This window comes from Ips typographus, linkage group LG16 (assembly GCF_016097725.1).
Source record: "Ips typographus isolate SLU linkage group LG16, UJ_Ityp_2.0, whole genome shotgun sequence".
Lineage (NCBI taxonomy): Eukaryota > Metazoa > Arthropoda > Insecta > Coleoptera > Curculionidae > Ips > Ips typographus.
Window position 1 is genome coordinate 9514706 of NC_138437.1, and position 24520 is coordinate 9539225.

Genomic DNA, 24520 nt, shown 5'->3' on the forward strand with positions numbered 1-24520 from the left:
CACACAATAACAAAATTATTTAATATACATACTAGTAGTTACTTACGCAATAACTTTCAAGAAATTCCTGGATCATCTTCCTAGCAATTAAAATTGCTCTCCATCAGACTGACAATTCGGATAGACTTCCCAAGTGGGAGTTAAGAATGATGATCCAAAAAAAATATATGAAAGTTAAATATTAAACCAAATAAGTTAAGAAACAAAACCTGACTTTAACACAAAAACCAAGTGGTACAAAATTCCGCCATAATAGCAAAATGTATGCTTAAGTTGGAGTGTTAAACCACAACACTAAAAAATTTCAAGAACGGTAGTTAAGAAACAAATTTACAGCTATATAAACCAAAATATACATAACATATAAGAGATAATTAACCAGATGATGACTATGCCAGCAATAAATTTCAACTATATATATATAAGTAAATACTTGATAACTGAAACTTTTATCATTCTTTGAAGCGGCATAATCAAATCAATTTAACCTTTACTAATGACGTGTGCAAAAGAAGGTTCTATTAATTGCGACCACTATGATTAAGTCCCCCTTAAAACTGAAAAGTTTCTTGGACACTACTATACAAGTTTATTTATCTAAAAAAATACACCAAAATACAGGCCGCCTTAAAGAACCAACTTCTGCGGCATTTTAGAATGTATACGCATCGACCGTAAGGGTGTTTTCAGTACAGACAGTCACAACAATGAGAATGAAATCAAATTTCTAAGTACTCGTAACTTTCCCACTGTTAGTGAAACACCCAGTACTTTGAAAAGGCCAGTTCACCTTACTTATCGAAAAATGAAACCCTAAACTGGCTCTTAACTTATTGTAAAACTTATACAAACCACCCTCACTGAGGCAATTTTATCTCCAATTTTACAGTCAAAATACAATTTAAACACTACAAAAAGTACAGCTTGTTAGTGACTGAACCGGCTATGAATCATCTGTAACGATTTTACAATTACAGTCAAAATCGTAGGACACAGCTAGAAGCTATTGTACACTCTGTATGGCATAAATAATAAAAGTATAAAGAAACTTATTGAACAGCTTACTCTCCAACTCCTACAACAGACAAACCACCAGATAATGGAGTGGGAGACGAAGATACGGCTGACATCATTCTGCACTGCTCTTTTACTACCGGATCTGTAAGTAATTGTCCCCCATTAAGTGTCAATTTTTTTCTAGTCAAACCTTTAAAATTCATGTAAGGACTTTCTTATTTTTAGCCCTTTATTTTTTTTTCCTATTTCTCATTAATTTTAAAGTTTTATTATCAGCATATCAATAAGACACCAAAACACTTCCAAAATTACGTCATAGAACCTGAACATTGAAGCACAAAAGCTGAAAAAACAATTGGGTTGCCTTTCCCACAATTTAAAATAAATTCTTAAACCTATGCGTCAGATTGAGTTATTTTTAACAATTTGGGATTAGAGGTCTGCATCAATATTTTTAAACTAGCCACTCCCACCAAAGTAAAATTATCAAAAAAAGTTTTAGGTCTATTAGACCAACTTACAGAAATAAGCGTGTTCCATTGCTTCCCTAGCTGTAAGACGTTCCATATGATCATAACGTAGCAGCTTATCCAAAAAGTCTAAAGCCTCAGGAGAAACTAAATGCTGGTTTTCACTATGTACAAAACGCTCCCATCTTTTTCTTGAATGCCTGCAAAACAAAAGATCTCAGTTTGGTTCAACAAAACTTTAAAAATCAACCAAACCTACCTTCCTAAAATGTCGTTAAATCGTGGATCTAACTCTATATGGTATCTGTCGAGATATTCAAACAGTTCTTCAGTCCCTAATACTTTGGCAATGCGAACTAACTGGTCGTAATTGTCATGCCCATGGAAAAACGGTTCCTTTCTGAATATCATTGATGCTAACATACAACCCAAAGACCACATGTCTAGCGAATAATCGTACATTTGGTAATCTACTAGCAGTTCAGGGCCTTTGAAATATCTAAAATTTCGTTTCAGTGCTGAGTTGGCACTGTCTGAATGTCAGGCAATATGCAATTTACCTGGACGCTACTCGAACATTGTACTCTTGGGCTGGATGATAGAATTCTGCTAAGCCCCAATCAATTAAGCGTAATTTTCTATTTTCATGATCTATCATTACATTATGAGGTTTAACGTCTCTGTGCATAATGCCCATGCTGTGACAGTAATCCAAAGCTTTGAGCAGTTCATATAAATAAAATCTTATATCAAAATCAGTTAGGGTTTGATATAATTGTTTAAAATCTATATTATTAACGTGTTCGAATATTAACGCTGGTGTTCGGGACACCGGGTCTTTTACAACTGCTTCTAAAGTTATTATATTGGTACCACCCCTGAGATTTTCTAATATTTTTATTTCTCTTTTAATTTTCTTCTTTTTTACCGGCTAAAAAAGACATTACATCACTAACTACCACTTTCAACTATCCAACCATCAACTGACCTTTAATATTTTAACTACACATTTTTCGTTATTTAGAACATTAATTGCTTCAAAAACTTCACTATATTTTCCTCTACCCAATTTCCGGACCAGATGGTAATCATCCTGCTGACCCCAATCCACTACATAACTGTCATAGTCCCAGTATTCTCTAGGTTTCTGAGAATTCACATCGGCGTAAACTCTTGCCCGACTAGGTAATGCCATATTACTACTATACTTTATAGAGGTAGTAAACAAATATTGAACATATGGATGTATTTCACGAACTAAAACAAAGAAATAAGAAGATTAACATCATTTTAAACAATTCTGGATTATTTAGATCAGTAGATGTTAACAGACTCAAATTTTCAATGTTGCTTTTTAACATATAAAACTAGGTGTGTAAATGATGAATTTCAGTTTTCCTATTCTTTGTGTATGAGTTTTGACCTGATTAAAATCATTTCCAGAGATTCATTCATTTCAAAGACATAAATATGTTGTCATTAAAGTCTTTTTAATGGTATTTTAAAAATTTCCTGGAAAATTTATATCTGCATTTAATGTTTCAAATGTAAATGGCAATATAAGCATTTCAATAAAATGTAATTAAATTTGGTATAAAGAGCAAATGTGACACTACACCCAACTACTTAATTTCTTGATTATCATATGCAGTGTCAACACAAATGCAGTCAAGGAGTTCATGCTAATTTTAGAGTATACACAGTTAATGTTAAAATGAACAAAACTCAACTCTAATACCAAAATATGAGACTATTTTGTGCAGGATCTGTCATTGAACCTTCTCTTGCTCAGTGAGTACAAAGCAGCTCAATGTAACTCATTTATACTCATCATAATATGGCCTTATGTACTTAAAAAGGTTTGTGTAATATTTTTTGGTTTCTGCACAGCTCAAACCATCAGAAAATGCTTTACAAACTTGAAAACTGACTAGCAGTCTTAACCATCTAAAGATCCCATTTTCATCAACATGGTTGTAAGCTGTCAGAAGATACTGTAAAACTGGAAAATTTGAAAACAAATCTGAATCAACCTGAAAAATAGTGATTTTCAAAAACTAGGTGAAGATGCCTTCAACATAACTTTTGTTACAAATCCACAATATTCAAAATGTGATGCTCTGCTCTGTTTTAATAGACCAAGGAACAACTTAAAACACAAATGAAATACAAAAATATTACTAAGTTACAGTGATGGAAACTCAACAGCCTGTATATGAAAAAAAAAACATCAGGCTCTTGTAATTTATACAATCTCAAAACTAATAAAATGAAATAATTGAATTGGCTTTATATAGATCAGCATAATAGTTTTTTTTTAATAAATAAAAGTTGAACTAAAAAATGTGGTATTAGGTAGTCCTCCAACCTCCAACATAAAATGCTTGTAAAGGTTACTTTGAAAGTTTGGTTAATTGAGAGATAAGTTTATAATCTTGTTCAATTACAAATCAATGCCTTCAACAGTTGTAATAAAATAAGCTTAAGACTTAAATTTAAAGTAAGGCCAAATGATGAAATCATTGAATAGTAAGGATATGTTTATAGTGCTGTTTTAATAGGATTAATTGAAGACAAGGAATGGTGTGACGTACTAATAGCTAAACTTAGCTCTCTAGTTACCTTGTTTAAAACAGAGTTTTGCTAATCTAGAACATATAATCAGCATAACTGCTGCACAGATTCTTCTAATCTGCGATATTCATAGTCAACAACTCTGTATAGGTAGGACGAGGCACACGCCATTCCCCACTTTAAATACTTGGAAAATATATATTAACATTAAAAACTTCCTACCTAGTTTAATGGATCGATTCGCTGAAAGGTTTACTACATTTGCACATCGCTACTTGAGTGAATTTTTCACCGGAAAACTCAGAAAAACTATATTAAAGCCGGCTTCACACGCGACTCAGGAAAGAACCAAGATGGAAGGAATTTTCATGCCGCCTGTGACTGAACCTACTCGTAACGTAACCACCTTACTACAGTATATGCGATACCCCTCTAAAAGTGAATTGTTCAATCGGTGTTGCCGCGGGATGATTCGAAAAATACTGGGGATAGGGTATTCACTAGTATTCAGTCTTTTCGCTCAGCCAATCAGATTTAAAACTATATTGTCGCTCCTTGTTTAATACATGCAGTAGACGAAGACAATAAATTAAACGACTGGGAAAAGGCGTGAAATGAAAAGAACGAAACATGGTTGCCTAATGTAAAATTTTTGATTATATTCTAATTAGGCAAAAAAGACATGACTTTGCCTATTTTCGTTGCTTTAGTTTCTTAATTATTATTTAACTTAGCTGCAAATGTTTTAAAATTTAAAATGGTCAATATTATATGACAAATTAAAGTCAAAACTACGTCACCTATCAAAGTTTGAAAGTACACGTCAACGTCACATTTGGCAACATTGATTTTGATTATTTAAAATCAAAAACAACTACTAAAACAACATAAATATTAAAACATTCATATCGTAAAATTGTTGTTAGCAAGATTCTTTAATTTAAATGTCTGGAGATGTTTCCAAATGTCCCAACGTACATTCCGTAGCTTTGAAACTACCACCATCGGTGTGTCAAGTGTATGCATGTAAAGTCCAATTGAAGAAAACCTCTTTCAGCTGTAGTTATGTCTTCATCTTCGCCTCCAGCCGAAAAACCTTCACCACAATCCCCAACTAGAATGAATTCAACTAATTTGTATGTAACCACAACTCAAATAATCTTAAAGGCAGATGCTTTAAACCCTCAGTCATGGCAAGACTTATATAGGCTAGTACCATACCTAAGGAATTCACTCTGCTGTGTTGTATGTTCCATGTTGTTAGTTGACCCTCTCACTCCTGCTGGAGGTCAATGTCAACATCACGTTTGTAGAAAATGTAGAGGAGGTAGAAAAAAAATTAAACCTCAATGTGATAATTGCAAAGATTGCACTGAATACACTGACAACAGAAGTCTACGTATACTTATGCAGATGTATAAAAAAATGTGTATGAATTTGTTGAAGTCAGAAATTTTTAATTGTATCAAAATGCAAGCCAGCCAACCTGGACTGGGATTTGAAAGGGGAGCAACAAATTTAATACAGCTTATTAGGGAGGGAGCAACATTTGAAGATAACTATGAAAGCCAAGGGGGACTGCCAAAATCAACTTATTCCATATTGCCTTGTGTATATACAAGTTCATCATCTAGTTCATCACCTGTTTCTCAGTCTTCATCCCAAGGTGAATGTTCAAAGTCTATAGCTAGTTCCAATCAAAGTAGGACCTCATCATTATACTCAGTTGTCTATCCAGGATCTGGAAGTAAAATTACTTTTAAGAGGAAACCAAAGGAGAGTACAAATATAAATTTAAGTAATGTTCCTGTAACTTTTAGTGATGTAAATACTATTCAACCAAATGACTTCTCAAGTGAAAAGGTATACTTAAATATACATAAGTCCAACATTTTTATAACATAAATGTTCCTAGGTTTTATTCAAAAAACCTTGTGCAAAACCAAAAAGAGGATGCCGCTGTGGTAATGCAACAGCCACACCTGGCAAATTAACCTGTTGTGGCCAGAGATGCCCTTGTTATGTTGAAAGTAAGGCTTGTACTAATTGCAAATGTAGGGGATGCCGAAACCCACATAGAGCTGATGGTCAAAAGGTGAGTTATGTCTTAATTGAGAAGATGTGTATATTTGAGCTTGGTGTTACTAATAATGTTTTGTTTGCAACCTGGGTGTTACCGCATGAAAACTCACTTTAGGTATTAACTTTATTAGTTGGGTTGTTATTTAAGCATTTTCCTTTTGCTTTCAACTTAATTAACACTGTACTAGTTATCATGTTTTGGCATATTTTTAATGAGGTTCCAGGTTTGAACTATTGCTGTGACCAATTAATAAGGTGTTTGAGAAGTTAGTTAATAATTACATGTATGCTCAGTTTTGTGTGGGGTTTTATAGTTGTGCAAAGTTTCTTTACCAGATATCTAAATTTGCTTGTAGTAACAAAACTGTGTATTGGTTTTTGATTTGGCAAGTAGGTATATATTTAAGTTTGCTGAATCTGTAATGTCCCATATAAGACATCAAACCAACCAATATTTATACAGGTGATGCCATTTATACCAGAACTAGAGAGTCCACAAATAGTAATGCCACCAATTCAAGATATTCAACTTCAACAAATTCAAATATTGCAACCAACACCTCCACCTCAACAATTAGCACCTCTACCTATTATAGAGGATGAACCTATGACCAGTATGAAACTTGACACGCTCCAATTGGATACACAATTTTTTACGGCAGAACCTCTAAATTCCCAGTTCAAAGCTTACAAATGTAAGGACTTAGGTTTTGAAAACATTTCCGCATTTAATGAAGGCATTTGGCAAAAGTTTTAGCCTAGATTGATTTTGATCTCTGTTTAGGACCTAAATCTAAAAAACATCTTTTTTAGTGTTTAGCAGCGGATATGACGCAATACAAAATTTAACTCCATTGGATTTGTTAAATTATGAATTGACTGAAGATGAAGAGGAATCTGATATTACGGTAGTATAGGGTGTTTTCTACTGTGTGCTTTTTATTTGGCTTTTTCACTTTCTTTTAACTGTTTGAAATTAAACCATTTTTATTCTTGGAATTTAAGATCTTCAGGGGTTTGGAGACAATAATACCAAACTAAATCAACATTTTGAATTCAAAGTTTGACTACTGTCTAAAGATGATTATGTTTTACTTCCAAGATAATAAGCCCCTATTTATTTTTTTTCTTATTAGTTTTGCCATTATTTTGCGTAATGTTTTCAAAATCTCGTTTTATTTTTTTTTTGTTTTCTATGTTTTTGATATTAAAAAAAATTGGATATACAAAGTGTCTAAAAGATCGAGCACCATGTCTAGACACTTCTTATCATTTTTTTTTATACTGTATATAGTAAAGTAGGTTATTCAATTTTTAGGTTAATTTGTACAAAACAGATAAGGACATATTGTTCTGTGTGTTGTGATATTTGGAGAATAGAGTATTATATTTTTTTATTTAGAATGTACTAAAGTAACTTTTAAGATATATTGGTTGAATACATTTTTGTATACATATCAACTTTTTGTTTTTATTTTTTCTCCTAAATCGGATATATGGTATGGTATGGCGCAATTTTTGAAAAACGTGAAGACTTTGATGCAACTTGTAGCAAATATGCAACAGCGAAAATGAATGTATGTTTTCATGGTTCCCATAGATATATTTTGGAAGTTTTTCAGCTCCTAAAACAGAGTATAACTTTGAGTTTTTCAGGCAACAGCCAATGAACCAACAATAATTAAGATACCTTATGCAACCACAAAAGACGTTTTGGATCATTTTAACGGAGTAAGTATATTTATAAAATCGCTGTGCTTCGGAGTGTAAAAATAATTTTAAGGTTCTGTTTAATCCTGTCTCAAGTAAAGGTTGTCGTTGTGGCACTAATAAACGTTCTACTGGACAAAAAAAGAGTTCCACCTGTTTTGCTAAAAGATGTAAATGTTTTGGCAATAATAAGGCTTGTACAGGTTGCAACTGTAAAGGCTGCAAGAATCCTATTAAGTTTGATATCATCAATTATGATGAAATCGATCCTTCAGATGAAAGTAGTACTGAGTCTGTTAAGCTGAGTTCTGATGAAGATGATGGGTCAATAGATATAATGATGTAATGTAGATAAGATCGTAATATCTTGTGTTTGTTTAATTATTTTTGTAACTTTTAAGGTTTGTTACACTTTTAATACAATATTTTTTGTATCATTTAGTTTGCATTTAATAATCTTTTTAGCTCTTCTGGCTGTGAAGTGCTACTGCCAAACCATTATTTTTAACTTTGATAAACATGTGATGACAAGATGTTTGTAAAATATTTAAATTCAAATTCACCTTGTTATTGTGATAAATCCAAATATTTTTAAAAAGTAGGTGGTACATGGGAAAAAATTACTTTATTAATCTTCAAATAAAGTTTATATTGCTTACTGTTTTTTAGACAATATGAAATATCCAAATAGAAATGTATGCCTATATATAATAGTAGAATTGAAATATTTAAAAAGATTAGCAAAATTATATATAACTCAATGCAATACGCAAAATATAATAAATTAAAATGGTCTATACGCAATGGGATATTTCGACGGAAGCTGCCTTTCCATATAGTCAACTATATGATTCCATTTCAACTCCCGGTAAATATCTATAATTCTTCTCTCCAAATCTTCATTAGGTTTATCATCCTGAAGTTTGAGAAGGTATTTCAGCAGTCTTCCATAATGTTGCTTTACATATGATTGCCAGATAGCAAAATACAGCACATGCGAAGTCATGACCTAACAAATTATTGTAATTCCTAGAGGTATAAAAGTTATCTGACAACTACCTTAGCATCACTAGGATCCAAAAATTTCACAATAGATTTCCAGACATTAGAAATTTCCACGTTACGGTCCTCGTCTTCATCAGCATTTAAAAAAGTCAGTCGGCAAAGAGCAATACCCTTCCTAGCTAAGCATTCCAGATAGACATTTTTCTGCTGTTCCATCTGTCTGTAAAGGAAAATATATATAGTTTCAGTAAGTTTTGAGTTAGCTAATGTTGTATACGTTTTGTATTTGGCAGCGTCAAGTCTTAAATCAGTCTTAACTGCCATATAAGCTAAAACAGTTTCTTCATTAACGCTGCTAAGGACTTTATCGCAGGTGGTCACAACTTTAGTAAGCTCTTCTACACTGGCAGTGGGTTTCTTTTTGATATTTGGAAGAGCTCTTTTATCCAGTGGATCAATCAACTGGAGGTAAGAGGAGTAAATTGGCAGATGGTTTTCATTGCATATCAACAATTCGTCATAAAGTTTTTCCCCAGATTCCTTATCTACAAAAAATGTACATTAAAATATATGGCTTTAAATAAAATTTTATCAATTACCAAGTTTGGGAATCCATCCTATACCTAAGTCTCTGACCAAGTCATTATATTCGTCCATTTTTGACTTTTCTGATACAGAAACACCATTTCCACCTGACTTCTTAGGGCTACTGTTATCAGCAAGAACATATTTTATCGGATATGTAGCAACCTTTTTTCCAACTTCATCCTTGGCATATGTTATAGTCCCTGATAAATAGTGAGCGGCGTTGTTGGATTTAAGAGAGAATCTAAAATAGTTGGATTTATGTTTGTTCTGTTAAAAAACAGTAAATCTTACTTATCAGAAGATAAAGGTGCAATATACAATGGAATCACTGTATGCGGATTGGAATTTTGGGTTACCCCAGCTTTTTTTCCACCAATCAAAGCTTGAGAGTACGACCAATACCCATCCATTGTTACTGGGGTGTTTAATTTTTGCTGCAGAAGCAAAGGCGCCTCATTAATTTTATCAAGGTAGTCTTTCCTGTCATGTCTAACTTGAAGCCTTATAATGTAATCGCCTTTTTCAAGTTTAACAGAGTACTAAAAAATTCTGTTTAAAAACCACGTAAGCTCGTCAGGTCAGCATTACTACCTTATTAGGATATGCGTCGCCACTACCTAGTAGCTGTTTATTGGAATCAAAAAGCAGCCAAAGCTGCGACTCATACTCGGACTCGTATAGCATGTCGCTAAGAAGTGCCAGATTAGGCGATACTTCGCACGATTTAATAATACTGAATGAATATACTAATACTAGTTCATAAATTTGCCGACTCGGAGGTATTACATCTCGATCTGATAATGGCGCTATCTTATTTTCGATCGGTCTAGAAAGTTGCATTAGTTAATTAACTTTCAACTAAAATTATAATAATAAACGTAACTTACTTTAAGATTTGCACTGAATTCTTTAAAGTAATAGAGGGTGAAATCTCTTCTCCTTGCAACGTTTTCACTTCAACACTATGTATACCATCAGCCGAATGCATATTAATAGCCGGTCTGTCGGGCTTAACTCCATAAAACGCAATATTGTAGTCTAAAGTGACTTCTCCCAGATTAGCCCAATATTTAGCAATTACTAATTCTAAGACCATATCTTCTTTAACTTCAAAATTAAAACAAGTTTCAGTCTTCGAAGTTACACCAACAGTTTTCACTGATTCCAAAGCTTTGCAGTGTTGTCGTGGTAGACACTGCATTGTGTGGATCATGAATCTACCGCTGTCTTCATTAGAAGTCAGTTTTAAGACAGCCCAAGTTGCAGATCTTGGAACCACAAAGTAATGCCTTTTAATAGTATTTGGTTTGAAACTGATGTTGCTGAATCCGACATTGAATTTTGGCTGCACAATTTCTTTGGGCTGGATTACGGTAATGGGAATTTTGAAAACTGGGCCTTTGGCAATACAAGTGGTGTCGTAAGCGTTCACAAAAGTTGTATGCAGTCCTTCAGGCACTGCGGATGTATCAATGTCAACTGAGAACGTTCTCATCATGTTGGAGAGGTCTAAATGCTTGGGGAACTGGACGAAATCGCTGGAGCAAGTTAAAACTAACTTCATATTGAATTGAATCTTCTTTTCAGGTAATACTTCATCTTCGTTTAAGAAATGAGGTTCCACACTAACTTTAAACGTATGTTTGTCAGTATTTAATTTCGATCTTAAATAAATCCCTTTGGAATTGCTTGAACCACATTGCAAAACGAATCGAACGTCTCTTTCTGCGACGTTATGGTATGCTACTAAGTAATCAAAAGCCTTGTCTACTTGTATTAATCCTGCACCTTGAGCCAGGATTTCTACACCTTCAATGAAATTGGCAGTATTCTCTAAAGCCTTCCTAACTAAATATGGTGAGTAAGCCAGGTTTTGTTGAATTACTCCAGACAAAAGAAGACATATTGCTCCAGCACAATTAGGAGAAGCCATGGACGTCCCATTCATTAGTTGGGAATACCGCAAATTGAAATTTGGTACAGAGGTAATTGCGCCTCCAGGTGCGCAAACATGCACCCCAACTCCTCCATCGGCAGTTGGCCCCCTTGATGACCAAGTGTATGGAGAACCTGGAAGCTTTTGTTTCAAGGCATATTCTGCTATTATCATTTCCGGCGATACATAAGCTCCCACACTAATAATTGGTTCATCATTTATGTCTGAAGGTGTACTGATAGTTCCTAAGGCAGGGCCGTTGTTACCAGCTGATGATACCCAAGTTACACCATATTTATTTACAATTTCGTCAATTAAATCTCCAATTCTCCTGCAAGTTTTCAGTTTCTATTTGTAGGGAATTTATATACAGTAGAATCCGGTTAATTTTAATTAGAGTCGGGAGTTTGAAATGTAAAAATCGCTAAGATACTTGTATTGCAATAGTTTTGGTCAGTCATTGAGTGAGCTGCCTTAATAAGAGAAATGCCTATAACCGAATTTTTGCGACGGAAAAGTTTCATGGAACATAATAAGTCAGTTACATGTGTTTATTAATCATAAAAGCAGATTGATGTTTTTCCGTCAATGTCAATAATTACATGATTATTTTTCATTATAACAATAAAGAAAATAACAACCATAATTATTTACCGTCCTAGCCCTACTAACTAGTTCACCTATAAACTGAAAACTAAGCAAAAAACAATCTGAAATTACTGTCTTTTACAAACACAGCTTTTGAGCCGTGTTTCGCTTTCGCATTTGTGAAACCCGTTACATCGCAAAAATTCGGCTTCCAATAAAATTCCAATAAAATACAGGTAGACAGTTTTTTATCAAGACAACTGTACAGGAAAGCATGGACAATAACATTTTTATTTATAGTATACTCTATTAACAGAATCCTACTGGGCTACATTTGACTAAATAGTCCAAACTTACCCAGCATCAACCCAATGAGCATGTTCACCATAACTCATATTAATTACATGAATATCCATTTTCTTTTTTAATTCAATTATTTTAATCATAGCTCTAATCAAAGCAGTGCCAGTCTCCATGGATCCCAATCTGCCATCTCCAATAGTAAGAGATATAACCTGAGCACCTGGGGCTACACCATTTTGTTCTGGCGAGTCCGGAAAATAGGCGGACGCTATTGCAGCTACGTGAGTGCCATGACTTGCTTTAAAATGATTAGACAGTTGTTTGTTATAATAATTTATGACCAAACATGTTTTGTGACTACTTACAACAGACACCAACTAGCTCAAGAACATTTCCATTATTGTGAACATTAAAACTAAAATTTAGATTATCTGAATTTGTGAGAGGTAAATATTCATGAGTAACACTATATTCCCCTAAAAGAGGACACTTTGTGAGATCACCTTCTTCACTTGTGTTAATGCAACACATCCATTTTTCACCATCATGATAAAGTATACAGTCATATACTGGCCCAGAATCAGAAAACTTTTTATCTAGATTGTTAACAATATCTAACTTTGCTTCAGAGTCTTCTTTTTCTAGTTTGTGACTTTCATTGTTACTATTATTCTGTTGATTTTCTAATTTAGCTAAATCACGATTCAGGTCACTTAGTAATTTTCTTTGCCCTTCATCCCATTTTTTCTTCTTATACTCTGCCCTTATTCTGTCTTTTAATCTATCAGGGTACAAATCAAAAGCATTTTTAACTCCAAGCCTATACTCTCCAGATGGATTCACCCAGTTTAAAGGTATCTAAAAGTAGCTCAAGCTAAAATTTGTATTTAAAATTTTTTCCCTAGTTACCTTTAATTTTTTTTTTGTAAGACTTGTTATATATCCATCTTCAGGTTGGACAATAACATTGGTACTGACATCACCACAACCACTGCAATCAAACCTTTCTACTACCTTTACTTTACCATCAGATGTTATCTGAAGAGAGAGGTGGTTAGTTTCTTCATCTAGCATAATAGTCTTATCTTAACTAAATTAGATTAAATATGTGTGACATTGATTGAGATAATTCATAGGATATTGGAAAAATTTATAGTTATGTATTTGTTTCTAAACTGAACTCCAACACAAATTTAAGTATCTACAGAACTATATTCTACCTGGAATTATAAATGTTCAGTTTCAAGTAAACTGCATTTTCTAATCATTTGAATAAGTAGGTAATATTTTTCCACAAAATTCAAAAAAATGTTAACACCTCATCAAAGTATTCTTATCTGGTATTGTTTACCAAAGTACTATTTACTTATAAAAGTTAGCAATTTGCACAACAGAAAAAAAAAACTAAAATGCCCTTGAGTTCTGATGAGTATTTGGTCAATGTTCTTGACACATATTAATACATTGATTGATGGATTGCATGAATAAATTCTTGTTAGAAAACTTAAAATAACTAAGTAAATTACCTGTAACCCTGGGGCTCCCGGATCAACTCCTGAGTCCAGAATAGCTATAGCAATGCCTCTCCCATCATATGTAGGATATTTTGATAAAAAGGATACAGTTCCTGTCTCCTTCTTGGGAAGAAGGCCCCATACCGGAAACTCCGTATCAACTGGTATTTCGTTACCCCTGTCCATCATGCAGTACTAATTTACGAAATGTAATAAAAATCAACAAAGGAAATCAGATAGTATTTTATCTGTTTACTCCAAAATGATGAAAGAGGAATTTTGAATAATCATCTTTAACCTATGTGCAGTCTGTCTGTGGGGGGCGAAGTGTCAATGTCGAATGTCAAAAAGTGAGTTTAATTTTAAGTCAATGTCAATTGGCCCCCTGTTTTCTGGGACCTTATTCTTATGTATTAAGGGAGACAGTTGGAGGAGATGGGAGATGTATGTATTGCATGTTGCCTAAAACCGTGGGAGATTTGTTTTCTACTGCTGGTTTGATATCTGAATCAAGAGAAATATTTTTGTATTTTTTTTTAATTGAAATACATTATTACCAGCGTCGTGTTTTAAGATAGTCTATATTACCCCAAGACTATTTCTTTAATTTATGTCCGAAGCAGATAATTTGTTGTGTTCAGCTTTATTTCTCACACAGTTTAAATTCGCTTTATGGAGTCATAATTTACTATATTATTATTTTCTTTTTGATAATAATTATTGCCAAGGTTTATAGGATAAAAATGAAATAAAACGAGGACATTTTTCTATTAAGTAGTTTAGTAACTCCATTCAGTCTTTTAAAATAACATATAGTAATACATTACCATTCATATTATTGCAGATGCAATCAGATGTACATACAATACTATGAATATACCGATGGATGCGTACATATAAACACATTAACCATTCATCAAGCCATACTTTACATACATACATTTATTATTTACAATTCTTACTATGCAGTTGTTCAGAAGCATTTTTGGCATAAAAATTCTATATACACATACTCAAATAAAATTCATAAAAAAAAATAAAAAAAAACACAATATTTGTAGGTTCGAATTGAAAAAGATCCATGTGATATGCTTGCTTAAGCTATGTTGGAAAAAATCATCATTGTTCCAGCAAGGACGGTAACAATATTTTATAAATGCAAACATAGATTAATATATGCGTTAATGCGTGTAGCAGCATTCACATTTTGTTCCCTTAATAAATGGTTTCCATATAGCTGAAATTAAGAGTTAAAACCCACATGTGTCTTTTAGATATATAAAACTGAATTATTAAAACAATTAAAAGCACAAACAGATAAATATACATATTATATACCTTATGGAAATAAAAAGTTAATATTGCAACTGAAATAGGAATCACTGAATGTTTCCTTATGTGAAAAAGCAACCCCGATTTGCTTAATGTATTCACAGATAAGAAAATTATACTAAGTATACAAATACACTCTCACTATACAGGAATGTTGATGACAACTTCTTATATACTAAGACATTAATAAAAAAATCTATTTTAATGTAAACAGTTATGTCACAAAAATTACGGAATTAAAATCAACTATAGAAACAATGAAACATTCAGTAATGATGTACGTGCTAAAAATTACCAATCCAAGGAAGTGAAATTTCTAAAGTTTTCAATTTAAAGAATTATCATGCCGTTGTTTGCTCTACGAACTTTTAAGAAGAAAAATTGAATTTTATTGGTGCCGCCCCAGGGTCGTTGGGGGCCTAGAAAGAGGAAACATATTATTATGCTGCTTTTGCCCATACTAATTTACACAGCCTTATGATATACATACATAAAACACATATCGACCTGTATAATAATATTATTTTGCGTCATTTGCAATGGACTCACAAAAAAATTTAGCCTACAAATTACGTTAAACGTATATTTATCATTGCAATATAATGACAATACACTAAGTGCCAGATAAAGAATAAAGTCATTTACAAATATATGCATTGTAGGCATACAGGGTTACATAGTAAAAAATAAAAGATATTCGTACCGGAAACTCCGGAAAGTGATTTAAAAGCCAATTTAATGGAGATACCTTTTTTGTAAATAGTTTTTAACATTAATAACTATTACATTAATGCGATTTGGGTTACTCACTGGTTATGCTATCTGTTGAACCTGAACAATAACTATAGTTTTAATTAGGATGGATTTAATTATTCACATTAAATTGGCTAAAGTAATTTTTGCTAACTCCTATACTATAGCCCAATATAAATATGACTTCGTTTTGAAAACAGCTTAATGAATGTGTTGAAGGTTTATTAAAAAGTCTGTTAATTGACACTTTCTTTAAAAATCCCTCTTCATTTGGCCTTTAGTATATCTCAAAACACTGAATAAAGACGATTTGTTATTTAAAAAAAAAATAAATTACTATATTGTAGTAGGTATATACAAATCATAACAGGTGGGGGGAGTATGGTAACTTTAACTTTTCCAGTTTTAGCCTCGGATATGTCCTTAAGTTTTCCCGATTAAAAAATGAGTATGATCTAAATCATCTTTTGGTCCATTAAAAAAGAAGCATATTCATATGTATAGATTTTTTGACAATAAGTGATTGAAAGGTCGCTACTAACACTACACCCTGGTGCTTCCTTGCTTCGGAAGACAATCAAGAATGATTGCAATCGAGTGGCGTACCTTAATTCTACTAAATTGATCGACTATATGACATCAATAGACACAGTTCTAGCACTTATATTAAGTGTCCAGACACCAAGAACATAGAGAAACATTTCCTGAATGAAAAAAAACGCGTAGATAGTAGAAGTAGGGTACAGAATTCCAACTAAAATACAAAAATACGGTAAAATGTGTAGTCGTTATACACATATCAAAAAAGCATCGAATTTCATTTGATATTTCAATTATCGATAGTATGGACTAAGGCTGAAACGATCAGCACAACAAAGCATAACTCTAGTATTGTTATCATAAAAATATAGTACATTCATTTATGGGGACACACCCACTCAATCTACTAGAGGCACTTCGAGTTACTTGAGTGAGTATCGACCCCTCATATACACTGAACAATTATAATTGCACAACAGCAATTTCGTAACACACACAGAATTAATAGTCCGTAGGGATATGTATTACTTAGTCCTTCCCGTTCTGAGCAGCCGCAAGTCATCAAAGATTTTTTTTTATTACGGCTTCATCGATAATACCTGAATGGGTAAAAGTAAAACTTATTTAGTCGCCTGTGATGTAACAAAAAATGGACCTTGAAATAGAGTCCTTCAGACAAACTAAACCCCATCGTCTAAAGGCACTTATCGAATGAGCAATGTTTCCTAACTGATTTTTAATTTAAACGTATTCCCAATAATCGATGACAAGTAGTAACTAAGAAACCAGGGGACTAATTTGGCGTATAACATTTATCAGCATGCTAATTCCTGAAGTGCAGGTGACAGTGGCGGTGCTGATGGTCTCATCAGGTCAACTCCGTCATCTGAGGTAGGATGAATGGGCAAAGTGTCATCTGATGAGCACATCAAATCAAGCTCTGCTGACTGGCACGTCAGGTCAGGCCAATATCATGGCTGCCCAGCTTCGTTCATTATGTTATGAGCTTGCTCCAATTTCAAGGCTAAACGCTGCTTTTGGGAGAACTCATCTTCTTCTAAGGTTACGGTCAATTGTTCGTTGTACTTCATCGCGTAAGTATACAGCTCGTGCAGAGCGCAGTTTGTATTGAATTCTGTTGTATGAAGCTGAAACAAAAAAAATAATATATTTTACCAAACATCAATTAGGTACTAATATTTGTTGGTATGAGCCATAATTATTTTCAATAATACTTACTCTGGAATCTTCAGCTAACATAGCATTCATATCTTGGTCTGAAATAGCTGGCATCATTTTGATGTCAGAATAGTACCGTTCGACCCAATCCTTATAACAAGGAATGTCCTTGGCGTAAAGTAACTTAGAACTAGGAGAATCTTTTCCTGTAAACCAAAACGTGTCAAGTAAATATTTAGACTACTGCGTGTTAAAAATTACAAACCTAATCTATGATCGGAAGTAGAACAGGAATCCATAAATGTTTGAGCAACTACAGACAGACAAGCGTCGACTATATTAGACTTATGAATATCAAAGACGAAGTTGGGATTTTTAATAAGATTCACCCAAAATCGTAGAGGCAAGGAATTGCTTTTCCACGTGTGGACGACCTCAGGGTCCGAGATTCCATGTTGCAGGGCTTGATCGTCCAAAAAGTCAAACATATATTTTATGGCAAGTGGTAAAGCTGAACCGCGGTGAGCTGTACTAAATATGGTTTCAAAGAGATCATCCACAAATTTCTGCAATGTTCCCTTAGTCGCCAGAAGTCTAGTTAGATAGATTTCCGACACCATCTTATTCCCTCTCTCCCCTTCTTTCTGATTGTCATTATCATGGTGTTTGACTAGATGCCAAAACTTCAGACCTTGATCGTGGTCGTGATTTAGTGGACTAGTAGCCCTACTTAAGGGTGGGCTGACAGAACTCAGCTTGCTTAGATTAAGAGTTTCGTATTTGTGGGTTTTATCGTTTTTGTCTGAGAAGATGCTCAAATTGTAAATCGAACTTTGCTTGGACACTAGATTGAGATATCCTCCATCAGGTACTTTGTAATGTTGCAAAGTATTTCTCCTCTTCCATTCGCCTTCTATTTTTGTTGTACTATCTTCGTCGTATAGAATTAGTCTTCCTGCGGTTCCAGTACGCCATTCTGAAACAAGTATTAAGCTGCGACTGGGATATCTTAATAAAATTAACAAATTAAACATACCTAAATCCAAATCTTCCTTCCTAGGGCGCTGTGAATATGGCGTGGCCCTGTAAATAGTGTCAAGGCATTTTTCCTTAACTTGACTAATAGTATCACAATCAAGAACTTTAACAGGAACATTTTCAGTGTTAATGTCCAAACCACCTACAAATGCTTGCTGGGAAATTGATACGTAAACCGTCTGAAAAATTACGTTTAGTTAAAGTCATAAAATGCATTTAAACAATTTACCATTGGTCGATAATCTATCAACTGTCTAATGAGTTTCTCTTCACTCAAAGAGTACCGAGCTTCTGAGGTAATGGCATCTACAGGACCTTTGTCGACCTGCTGCTTTACAGCCCTAAACAACATAAAAAGTGGCTCTCCAGCACACTCTCTCAAAAACTTATACAAAAGGAAGGTAAACCAAGCACTCAGCATCTTCTCAGCTACACTTTCAGTTCGTCTCAGCAGTAGCTTAGGATGGCTTTTGCCTTCCATGCATTTTTCAATAAGTTCCGCCAGTAAAGTCTTCAAAATATCAGTACAATACTCCATTTTGCTTTGTAAAGTGACCATAATCAGGCTAGCAACGTTCACCCTATCCCTCATAGAAAAATATCTGTTGCTTTCTAATGTTCTTATGAACAACAGTAAAAAGGTTTTGTTCATAATTAGCTGACCAAATAGTCGAAGGCCTTTTTCTTTACAAATTAGCTCGGGACGTTCCCATTGAAGAACAAGGTGATCATCTTCATTAGGAAACAAAATCTTCATAGCATAAGTCCTGTAATCTAAGAAGGGAATACCCCCAGAAGTAAGATCACTAGTCAGGTCTGTCATTTCAGTCTGAAGCTCAGCAAAAGCTTCTTTGCATTCCGCTGCTACTCGTAACTCCAGGATGTCCATTTGCTCTTGCATGTTTTTCAGCACTCTGTTGCTTTCTGTGGACTTTCTTCTATACGCTATCAAAAACACTATGAACGCCACCAAAATGATTATTCCAATAATTATAGCTCCATATAATGCAGGTTTAGTTAAAGCTCCGTTCAAACTTTGCGGTGAAGAGTACGACAAGTGTCCAATATTATATCTAAGTGAACCTCCCACTATTACGACCACTTCGGGTAAAGCTTCTCCATTCGGTTGGCCTGTTTGATCTACAGCTAGAGGTTGGACTTCTGGTGGTCTACAGGTTAATTGCTGACGTGATAATGACGTCACATTACAGTGGCTTTTTCCTATTCGTACCTCTACGTCAGACTCTTGACATGCCCTGTCAATGTTTTGACCCTAAAATTGATATTGTCTTATTTATTTCTGCATACAGTTGTTGAATAGACTTACGTTGATGTTGAGATAGTCAGACTTGTAATATTTTACTTCCTTGTCGAAGGGGTAGAAAGTTGGATTAGGATACAACAAGAAGGGATTGAACTCTTTTTTAGACTGAGTTAGGTTTTGGACTGCAGTTACATTATCCATGCGAAAACCGTATTCAAGTTTTAACGGATCATCAGCGTCCAGTTTGGCGTCCTCCACTTCATCTATGACGGGACTCACACAAATCATGCTGGTGTTGCTCAGAACGGAACATGCCTATACAAAATACCAAAACAGAATTAAGTTACATACAGTTAGTATGATAGCTGCAGATTAACTTACACTAATAAACATTTTCTGTTCGTAGAAAACATACATTTGGGGTTTTTGAATATATGCTAAGTTTTTGCCGGTAACCGATATTTTTATTCCACCAGCTGGAATTCCTTTAGGAAATTTTATCTGGCCAGTTTGGACTCCAGATTCAGCTGATTCGATGACAGGGTCTTCAACATACTCAAACATAGTGTTTTCCAAGTATCTATCTCCTTTGTCAAATTTCATTCTCAGTTTCTTTTTGGATGTTGTGTTTGAAGCGCTTGTTATGCATAAAGCTTTGTTTTGTTCCGTTCTAAGACAAACAAAAGTGATATTTTTGGTGATATAATTTTAGAAATTTAATAAAAATAAGCTTTTATGTTGTGCTAACAATAGACTTGTGATATCTCTTCTAAAGGATATTGAGTCAATAAAATTACCTGCCATTTTATATAAAGAAAGTCGAGGGGAGATAAATACAGTAAGGGGAGATATACTCAAGAGATTAGGATATTTAGAATTTCCACATTTTATACTTCTTCGCCTCCTTCCTAGTCTGGTTAGTACAATATAGCTTTTAACTTAATGACTATATCCGCTAAAGCTTTTAACGATTCAATTATTTGTAATAAAGTTTGCCTGCATTGCAAACCGGAGTTGTGATGGTTTTAAAACAATTTCGAATATTTCCTGCCATTATTGCATGTCATCCATACAATTCATTGTTACTTAGTTCAAGTGTACTTACGAAACAATTTTGCACGGTAAGTCCTCGAGGAAAGCTTGAATGTTACTTCCTGCATTCATGTATTCTCCTGTAATTTGAAGAGCTGTTCCTCCGGATTTTGGCCCATATCTCGGAGAAATGCCAGTAATGGACGGGTCGACAAATCGGTAGTGAGTTTTTGATTCTCCTCTGTAATCCTCAACTTTGACTGTAACCGGTCCTTGACGCGGTTCTTTAGTTCCAGGACCATCAACGATACAAACAATTTGTTTAGTTTTGATGTAGAGATGTTCATAAGGTTGGCAGTTGATCCCAGCTATGCTCACTCCAGTGTAAATATCTTGGAAAGTCTTCCCTAAATTGATGCCTTGTATAGTAATATTGGTTCCTCCTTCCCATGGACCTAGTTCGGGACTAAATGATGTAACTTCTGGATTGGGACAGGTTTGACTTCTATTGAGCCAGACGGCTGACCCTCGTTCACACTGTTCTTTGACTTCACATCTATCTGAACTTTGGCACCAACCACACTCGTACTTTTCAGATAAAGCTAGGCAAATCCCACAATTATCAGCCATATCATGGCAACGATATATTACAACTAAAACAGAGATTTAAATAAAATACAATTTAGTGTTATGCTCTAGTAATCTTACTGTGAATATTATCCGGATTGTCCAAAGGTTTAGAACTACCCCAAATAACAGCAAAAGTAGCTGTAATATTGGGAGCTCGAGATGAATAAGAAAACTCCATAGAATCACAGTAAATGGTATCTCCTAAAAGTTGGGCATTCACACTCGTAACTCTTCCTTCAATATTAAATTGACAAACGAATCTAGTTTGAACAATGAACTGCCCAATTATATGAACTTTCACTTTAATTGCCTTTTTAATCCCAGATGCCACCAAAATCTCGGGACTGTTACCCACTGTCGAATTGATAGTAGGACAAAAGGCAGGTCCCGATCTATAACTGGGACCGGCACGCTAAAATAATGACTTTTCTAAGAATTGCATTTCAAAGTTTAATGAGTAAAGTACTTACGCTAACTCCCGTTACTAAAATGTCATTCCTGCAATTTTCAGCAGTGTCGTGAGTGCATCTGTGACCATCTACACACCAATCACATGGGAAGGAAGACGACACACACTGAGTACATGAACTGTATGTGTTGCAGTCGAAAAATGTAAAATTTGTTGCAACAAAATCTGGTCCTGAGGTCATTCTCACTGATAATTTTGCCGTAAAATGATCTGAAAATTGTACAGTTTTTAGTATTCGGAGATCGTCCTGCATTCTGTCGAGGAACTGTTAATTTTGTTGTCAGGTTCCAATTTGAGAGTTGACCGACTTTTGTAGTGCACCTTAAGACATTTGTTCTAAACAGAAATTTCTACCACTGTTATTCTTTTTGATTTTTAGATTATAATCAGTCATCAATCAGATCAAATTAATCAGTTTTGTGCAAAAATACCAAAAAGTTTCTTACGTTGTCCAACAGGAATTGACGGCAACAAATCAGTTCTAGGGGTGGTACAATTAACCCCTGACCCTTTTCGAGTAGCATTGGTTACTAAAGTTTTGTCCAAAGCTGTGAAAGCGCATAGGAAATGCCCACTGAGGCTTGGTAGATTATCAATTACCAAGTCCAACTAAAATAATTTACTAGTAAAAACTTTATGGAATGTGGCTAACTGTAACATACTGTTCTAGCTGTTGTTCGTTGAAGTTGATTGGGAATCACTGACGTAATGGTGGTGCATCGTCCACTTTTGTAACTAATCCAATATAAAGGATCTTTAGCAGCGTCTTGACAATCAGATCTGAGACTGCATCTGGAAGAAGGAACAATTCTTTATCAAAAAAGGAAAATTACACCCGAGGGAGTGGCACCATGATTTAATAATAAAAGTTGCAACTTAAGAAAAGTGCACCATGTTTGAAAATAAATCTTGGGAGATACTTTTACGATACGTCATCCTTTTGGTGGAATAGCTCTAGTTTTACGTCCTTCATAAAAGCTGATGAACGACGCCGTGCATGTAAGCACGGCCATTTCAGTTTTCTTGGAGATCACGCATAAAATCTGCACCAGGTATTTATAATTCTTTTCCTTTGGAATTAAAGTGCACAGCGTTTGAATTGTGACTTAACACACTTTGTATCCCTGAACACGTAAGTTGCCTTTGTTTGGAAGTAAAAGGGAAGAACTCCCCACATTGTATAAAACAAAGTTTTTAGTCTGTACTAGCGAATACTGAAAAGGCAGTAGACATACCTAGTTCTTTATCTTATTTACAAAGTTTCACTGTAAAAACCACCCTGAAATGACACGGAAAAAATTGTAAAAACGGGAGGACACAGCAGGTGCAAATGCAAAAAGCGTGTAAACCATTCATATCCAATGTATATTTTATATACTTGCAAAGCTATGAAAAATAAATGGCTTTATACCCCTACTATATGGCTTTGGCTTTTCAGATTGGCATGGTTAATTTCAGTTTTGTTTTGCCAAATAAAACACTAAATTATTTAACAATGTTCTAATTTTCTGAAGTGACGGACATGCCGTGTCATTTTCTTAAACCTCTCAACTGAGGGGTTTTGAATTATGTTCAGTGTTTGTATCTCAGCGAGAAGCGAACTTTTTAAATTAAATTTCGTGTCAAATAAGCCGGTTTAAAAGTTTTCTGGTTCAAAAGGAGACTTTTTAAATCCCAATAAATACCTTTCAAAGTGCGAATCAATAACTAGGAAGATAGATATTAAAGAGCTTCCACCTTTACAAAAGCCTGTTTACTTGCTGCCGACCCGGTTCAACTTAAACCGGGAAATTATTGTCGTGCGATAAAATGAAAACTCTCTCTCGCCTTCAGGGTTGGAGAACTAAAACAGATTAAAACAGGGTCGGCCTCTGTGTTAGCAAACCGTAATGAGTTTCGCTCCACAAAATTTTTTTCGCTGATATTTGACTTTGCCTTAACTAAGTTACTCATCATTTTTAATATCTCTACCACGAAAATTGTTCAGAGATTTTTGCTTGACGAATTTCCAAACCATCCTCTTGTTTCTGCTTTGTGACTATTAAATGAGTTTAAACATAATATTTAGTTTAACTCCATTTAGTTTTAGAGTGAATGTAAATGGAACCATCTCATCTCACTTGTTCCCAGTCACAGAGAGCAAAACTGTGAAAGGTTTCGAAAAAACTTACTTGTTTTCTAAAGAGCACCATCCACAATATGGATCCTTCACTCCCAAGCAGTCCATACAATTCCGGTAAACTGTACATTCTTGCACTTTTACCTTGGAAACCTGAAACAGTAAATAGTAAAATATAATACAGACGGCTTTCATATTTGCTATGGCCGTATAATAAGCACCTGAATGTAAACTACTCAATTAAAGTTGATATTTGTCTCCAAACTTTACACACAAAGCTGGAACTACTCGTATTTCCAGTTTGTTTGCTGTTTGATATGAAATGCTGGTTAGGATTTTGCTTGTTATATAGCTCCGGTGAAATTTTCCATTTAACA

General features: G+C 34.3%; 5 protein-coding genes across 8 annotated transcripts in view; 2 read left to right on the top strand and 3 right to left on the bottom strand.

Moving 5' to 3' along the window:
• Nucleotides 1-6: 6 nt before the first annotated feature.
• Nucleotides 7-4506, bottom strand: CkIIalpha (casein kinase II subunit alpha). 2 transcript variants are annotated; one of them, XM_081994207.1, is made up of 6 exons: nt 4284-4506; nt 2476-2744; nt 2048-2418; nt 1747-1986; nt 1539-1687; nt 7-1159 (listed from the first exon to the last, which is right to left on the bottom strand). In XM_081994207.1, the coding sequence occupies exons 2-6, from the start codon at nt 2680-2682 to the stop codon at nt 1062-1064; spliced, it is 1065 nt and encodes a 354-aa protein (XP_081850333.1). In that variant the 5' UTR covers nt 2683-2744; nt 4284-4506; the 3' UTR covers nt 7-1061. The 2 variants fall into 2 exon arrangements, with proteins under 2 accessions (XP_081850333.1, XP_081850332.1); XM_081994206.1 differs by lacking the exon at nt 4284-4506 and adding an exon at nt 4110-4262.
• Nucleotides 4507-4880: 374 nt separating this feature from the next.
• LOC145738986 (E3 ubiquitin-protein ligase MSL2-like) lies at nt 4881-7604 on the top strand. The gene is made up of 4 exons (XM_081994224.1): nt 4881-5924; nt 5977-6156; nt 6607-6838; nt 6957-7604. Exons 1-4 carry the CDS (start codon nt 5127-5129, stop codon nt 7058-7060), a joined length of 1314 nt encoding a protein of 437 aa, XP_081850350.1. The 5' UTR covers nt 4881-5126; the 3' UTR covers nt 7061-7604.
• LOC145738984 (uncharacterized) lies at nt 7587-8287 on the top strand. Its single transcript, XM_081994222.1, has 3 exons — nt 7587-7720; nt 7800-7874; nt 7927-8287. The coding sequence occupies exons 1-3, from the start codon at nt 7640-7642 to the stop codon at nt 8197-8199; spliced, it is 429 nt and encodes a 142-aa protein (XP_081850348.1). The 5' UTR covers nt 7587-7639; the 3' UTR covers nt 8200-8287.
• Nucleotides 8288-8477: 190 nt separating this feature from the next.
• Nucleotides 8478-14110, bottom strand: TppII (Tripeptidyl-peptidase II). Its single transcript, XM_081994204.1, has 11 exons — nt 13800-14110; nt 13183-13311; nt 12639-13131; nt 12328-12571; nt 10334-11713; nt 10038-10272; nt 9738-9985; nt 9458-9687; nt 9136-9403; nt 8913-9078; nt 8478-8862 (listed from the first exon to the last, which is right to left on the bottom strand). The coding sequence occupies exons 1-11, from the start codon at nt 13974-13976 to the stop codon at nt 8638-8640; spliced, it is 3795 nt and encodes a 1264-aa protein (XP_081850330.1). The 5' UTR covers nt 13977-14110; the 3' UTR covers nt 8478-8637.
• A 439-nt stretch (nt 14111-14549) lies between these two features.
• Nucleotides 14550-24520, bottom strand: part of PlexA (plexin A) — a 74445-nt gene continuing 64474 nt past the window's right edge. For 2 of the 3 annotated variants that reach the window (XM_081993469.1, XM_081993471.1), the window contains exons 5-16: nt 24196-24296; nt 22687-22816; nt 22471-22633; nt 22026-22234; nt 21634-21967; nt 20999-21578; nt 20275-20563; nt 19957-20208; nt 18859-19902; nt 17857-18808; nt 17652-17797; nt 14550-17560 (exon numbers count right to left, since the gene is read on the bottom strand). In XM_081993469.1, coding sequence (XP_081849595.1) covers nt 17384-17560; nt 17652-17797; nt 17857-18808; nt 18859-19902; nt 19957-20208; nt 20275-20563; nt 20999-21578; nt 21634-21967; nt 22026-22234; nt 22471-22633; nt 22687-22816; nt 24196-24296 — 4377 coding nt within the window. In that variant the 3' untranslated portion in view covers nt 14550-17383. The remainder of the gene's footprint in view (nt 17561-17651; nt 17798-17856; nt 18809-18858; nt 19903-19956; nt 20209-20274; nt 20564-20998; nt 21579-21633; nt 21968-22025; nt 22235-22470; nt 22634-22686; nt 22817-24195; nt 24297-24520) is intronic. The other variant, XM_081993470.1, reaches the window with a different exon arrangement.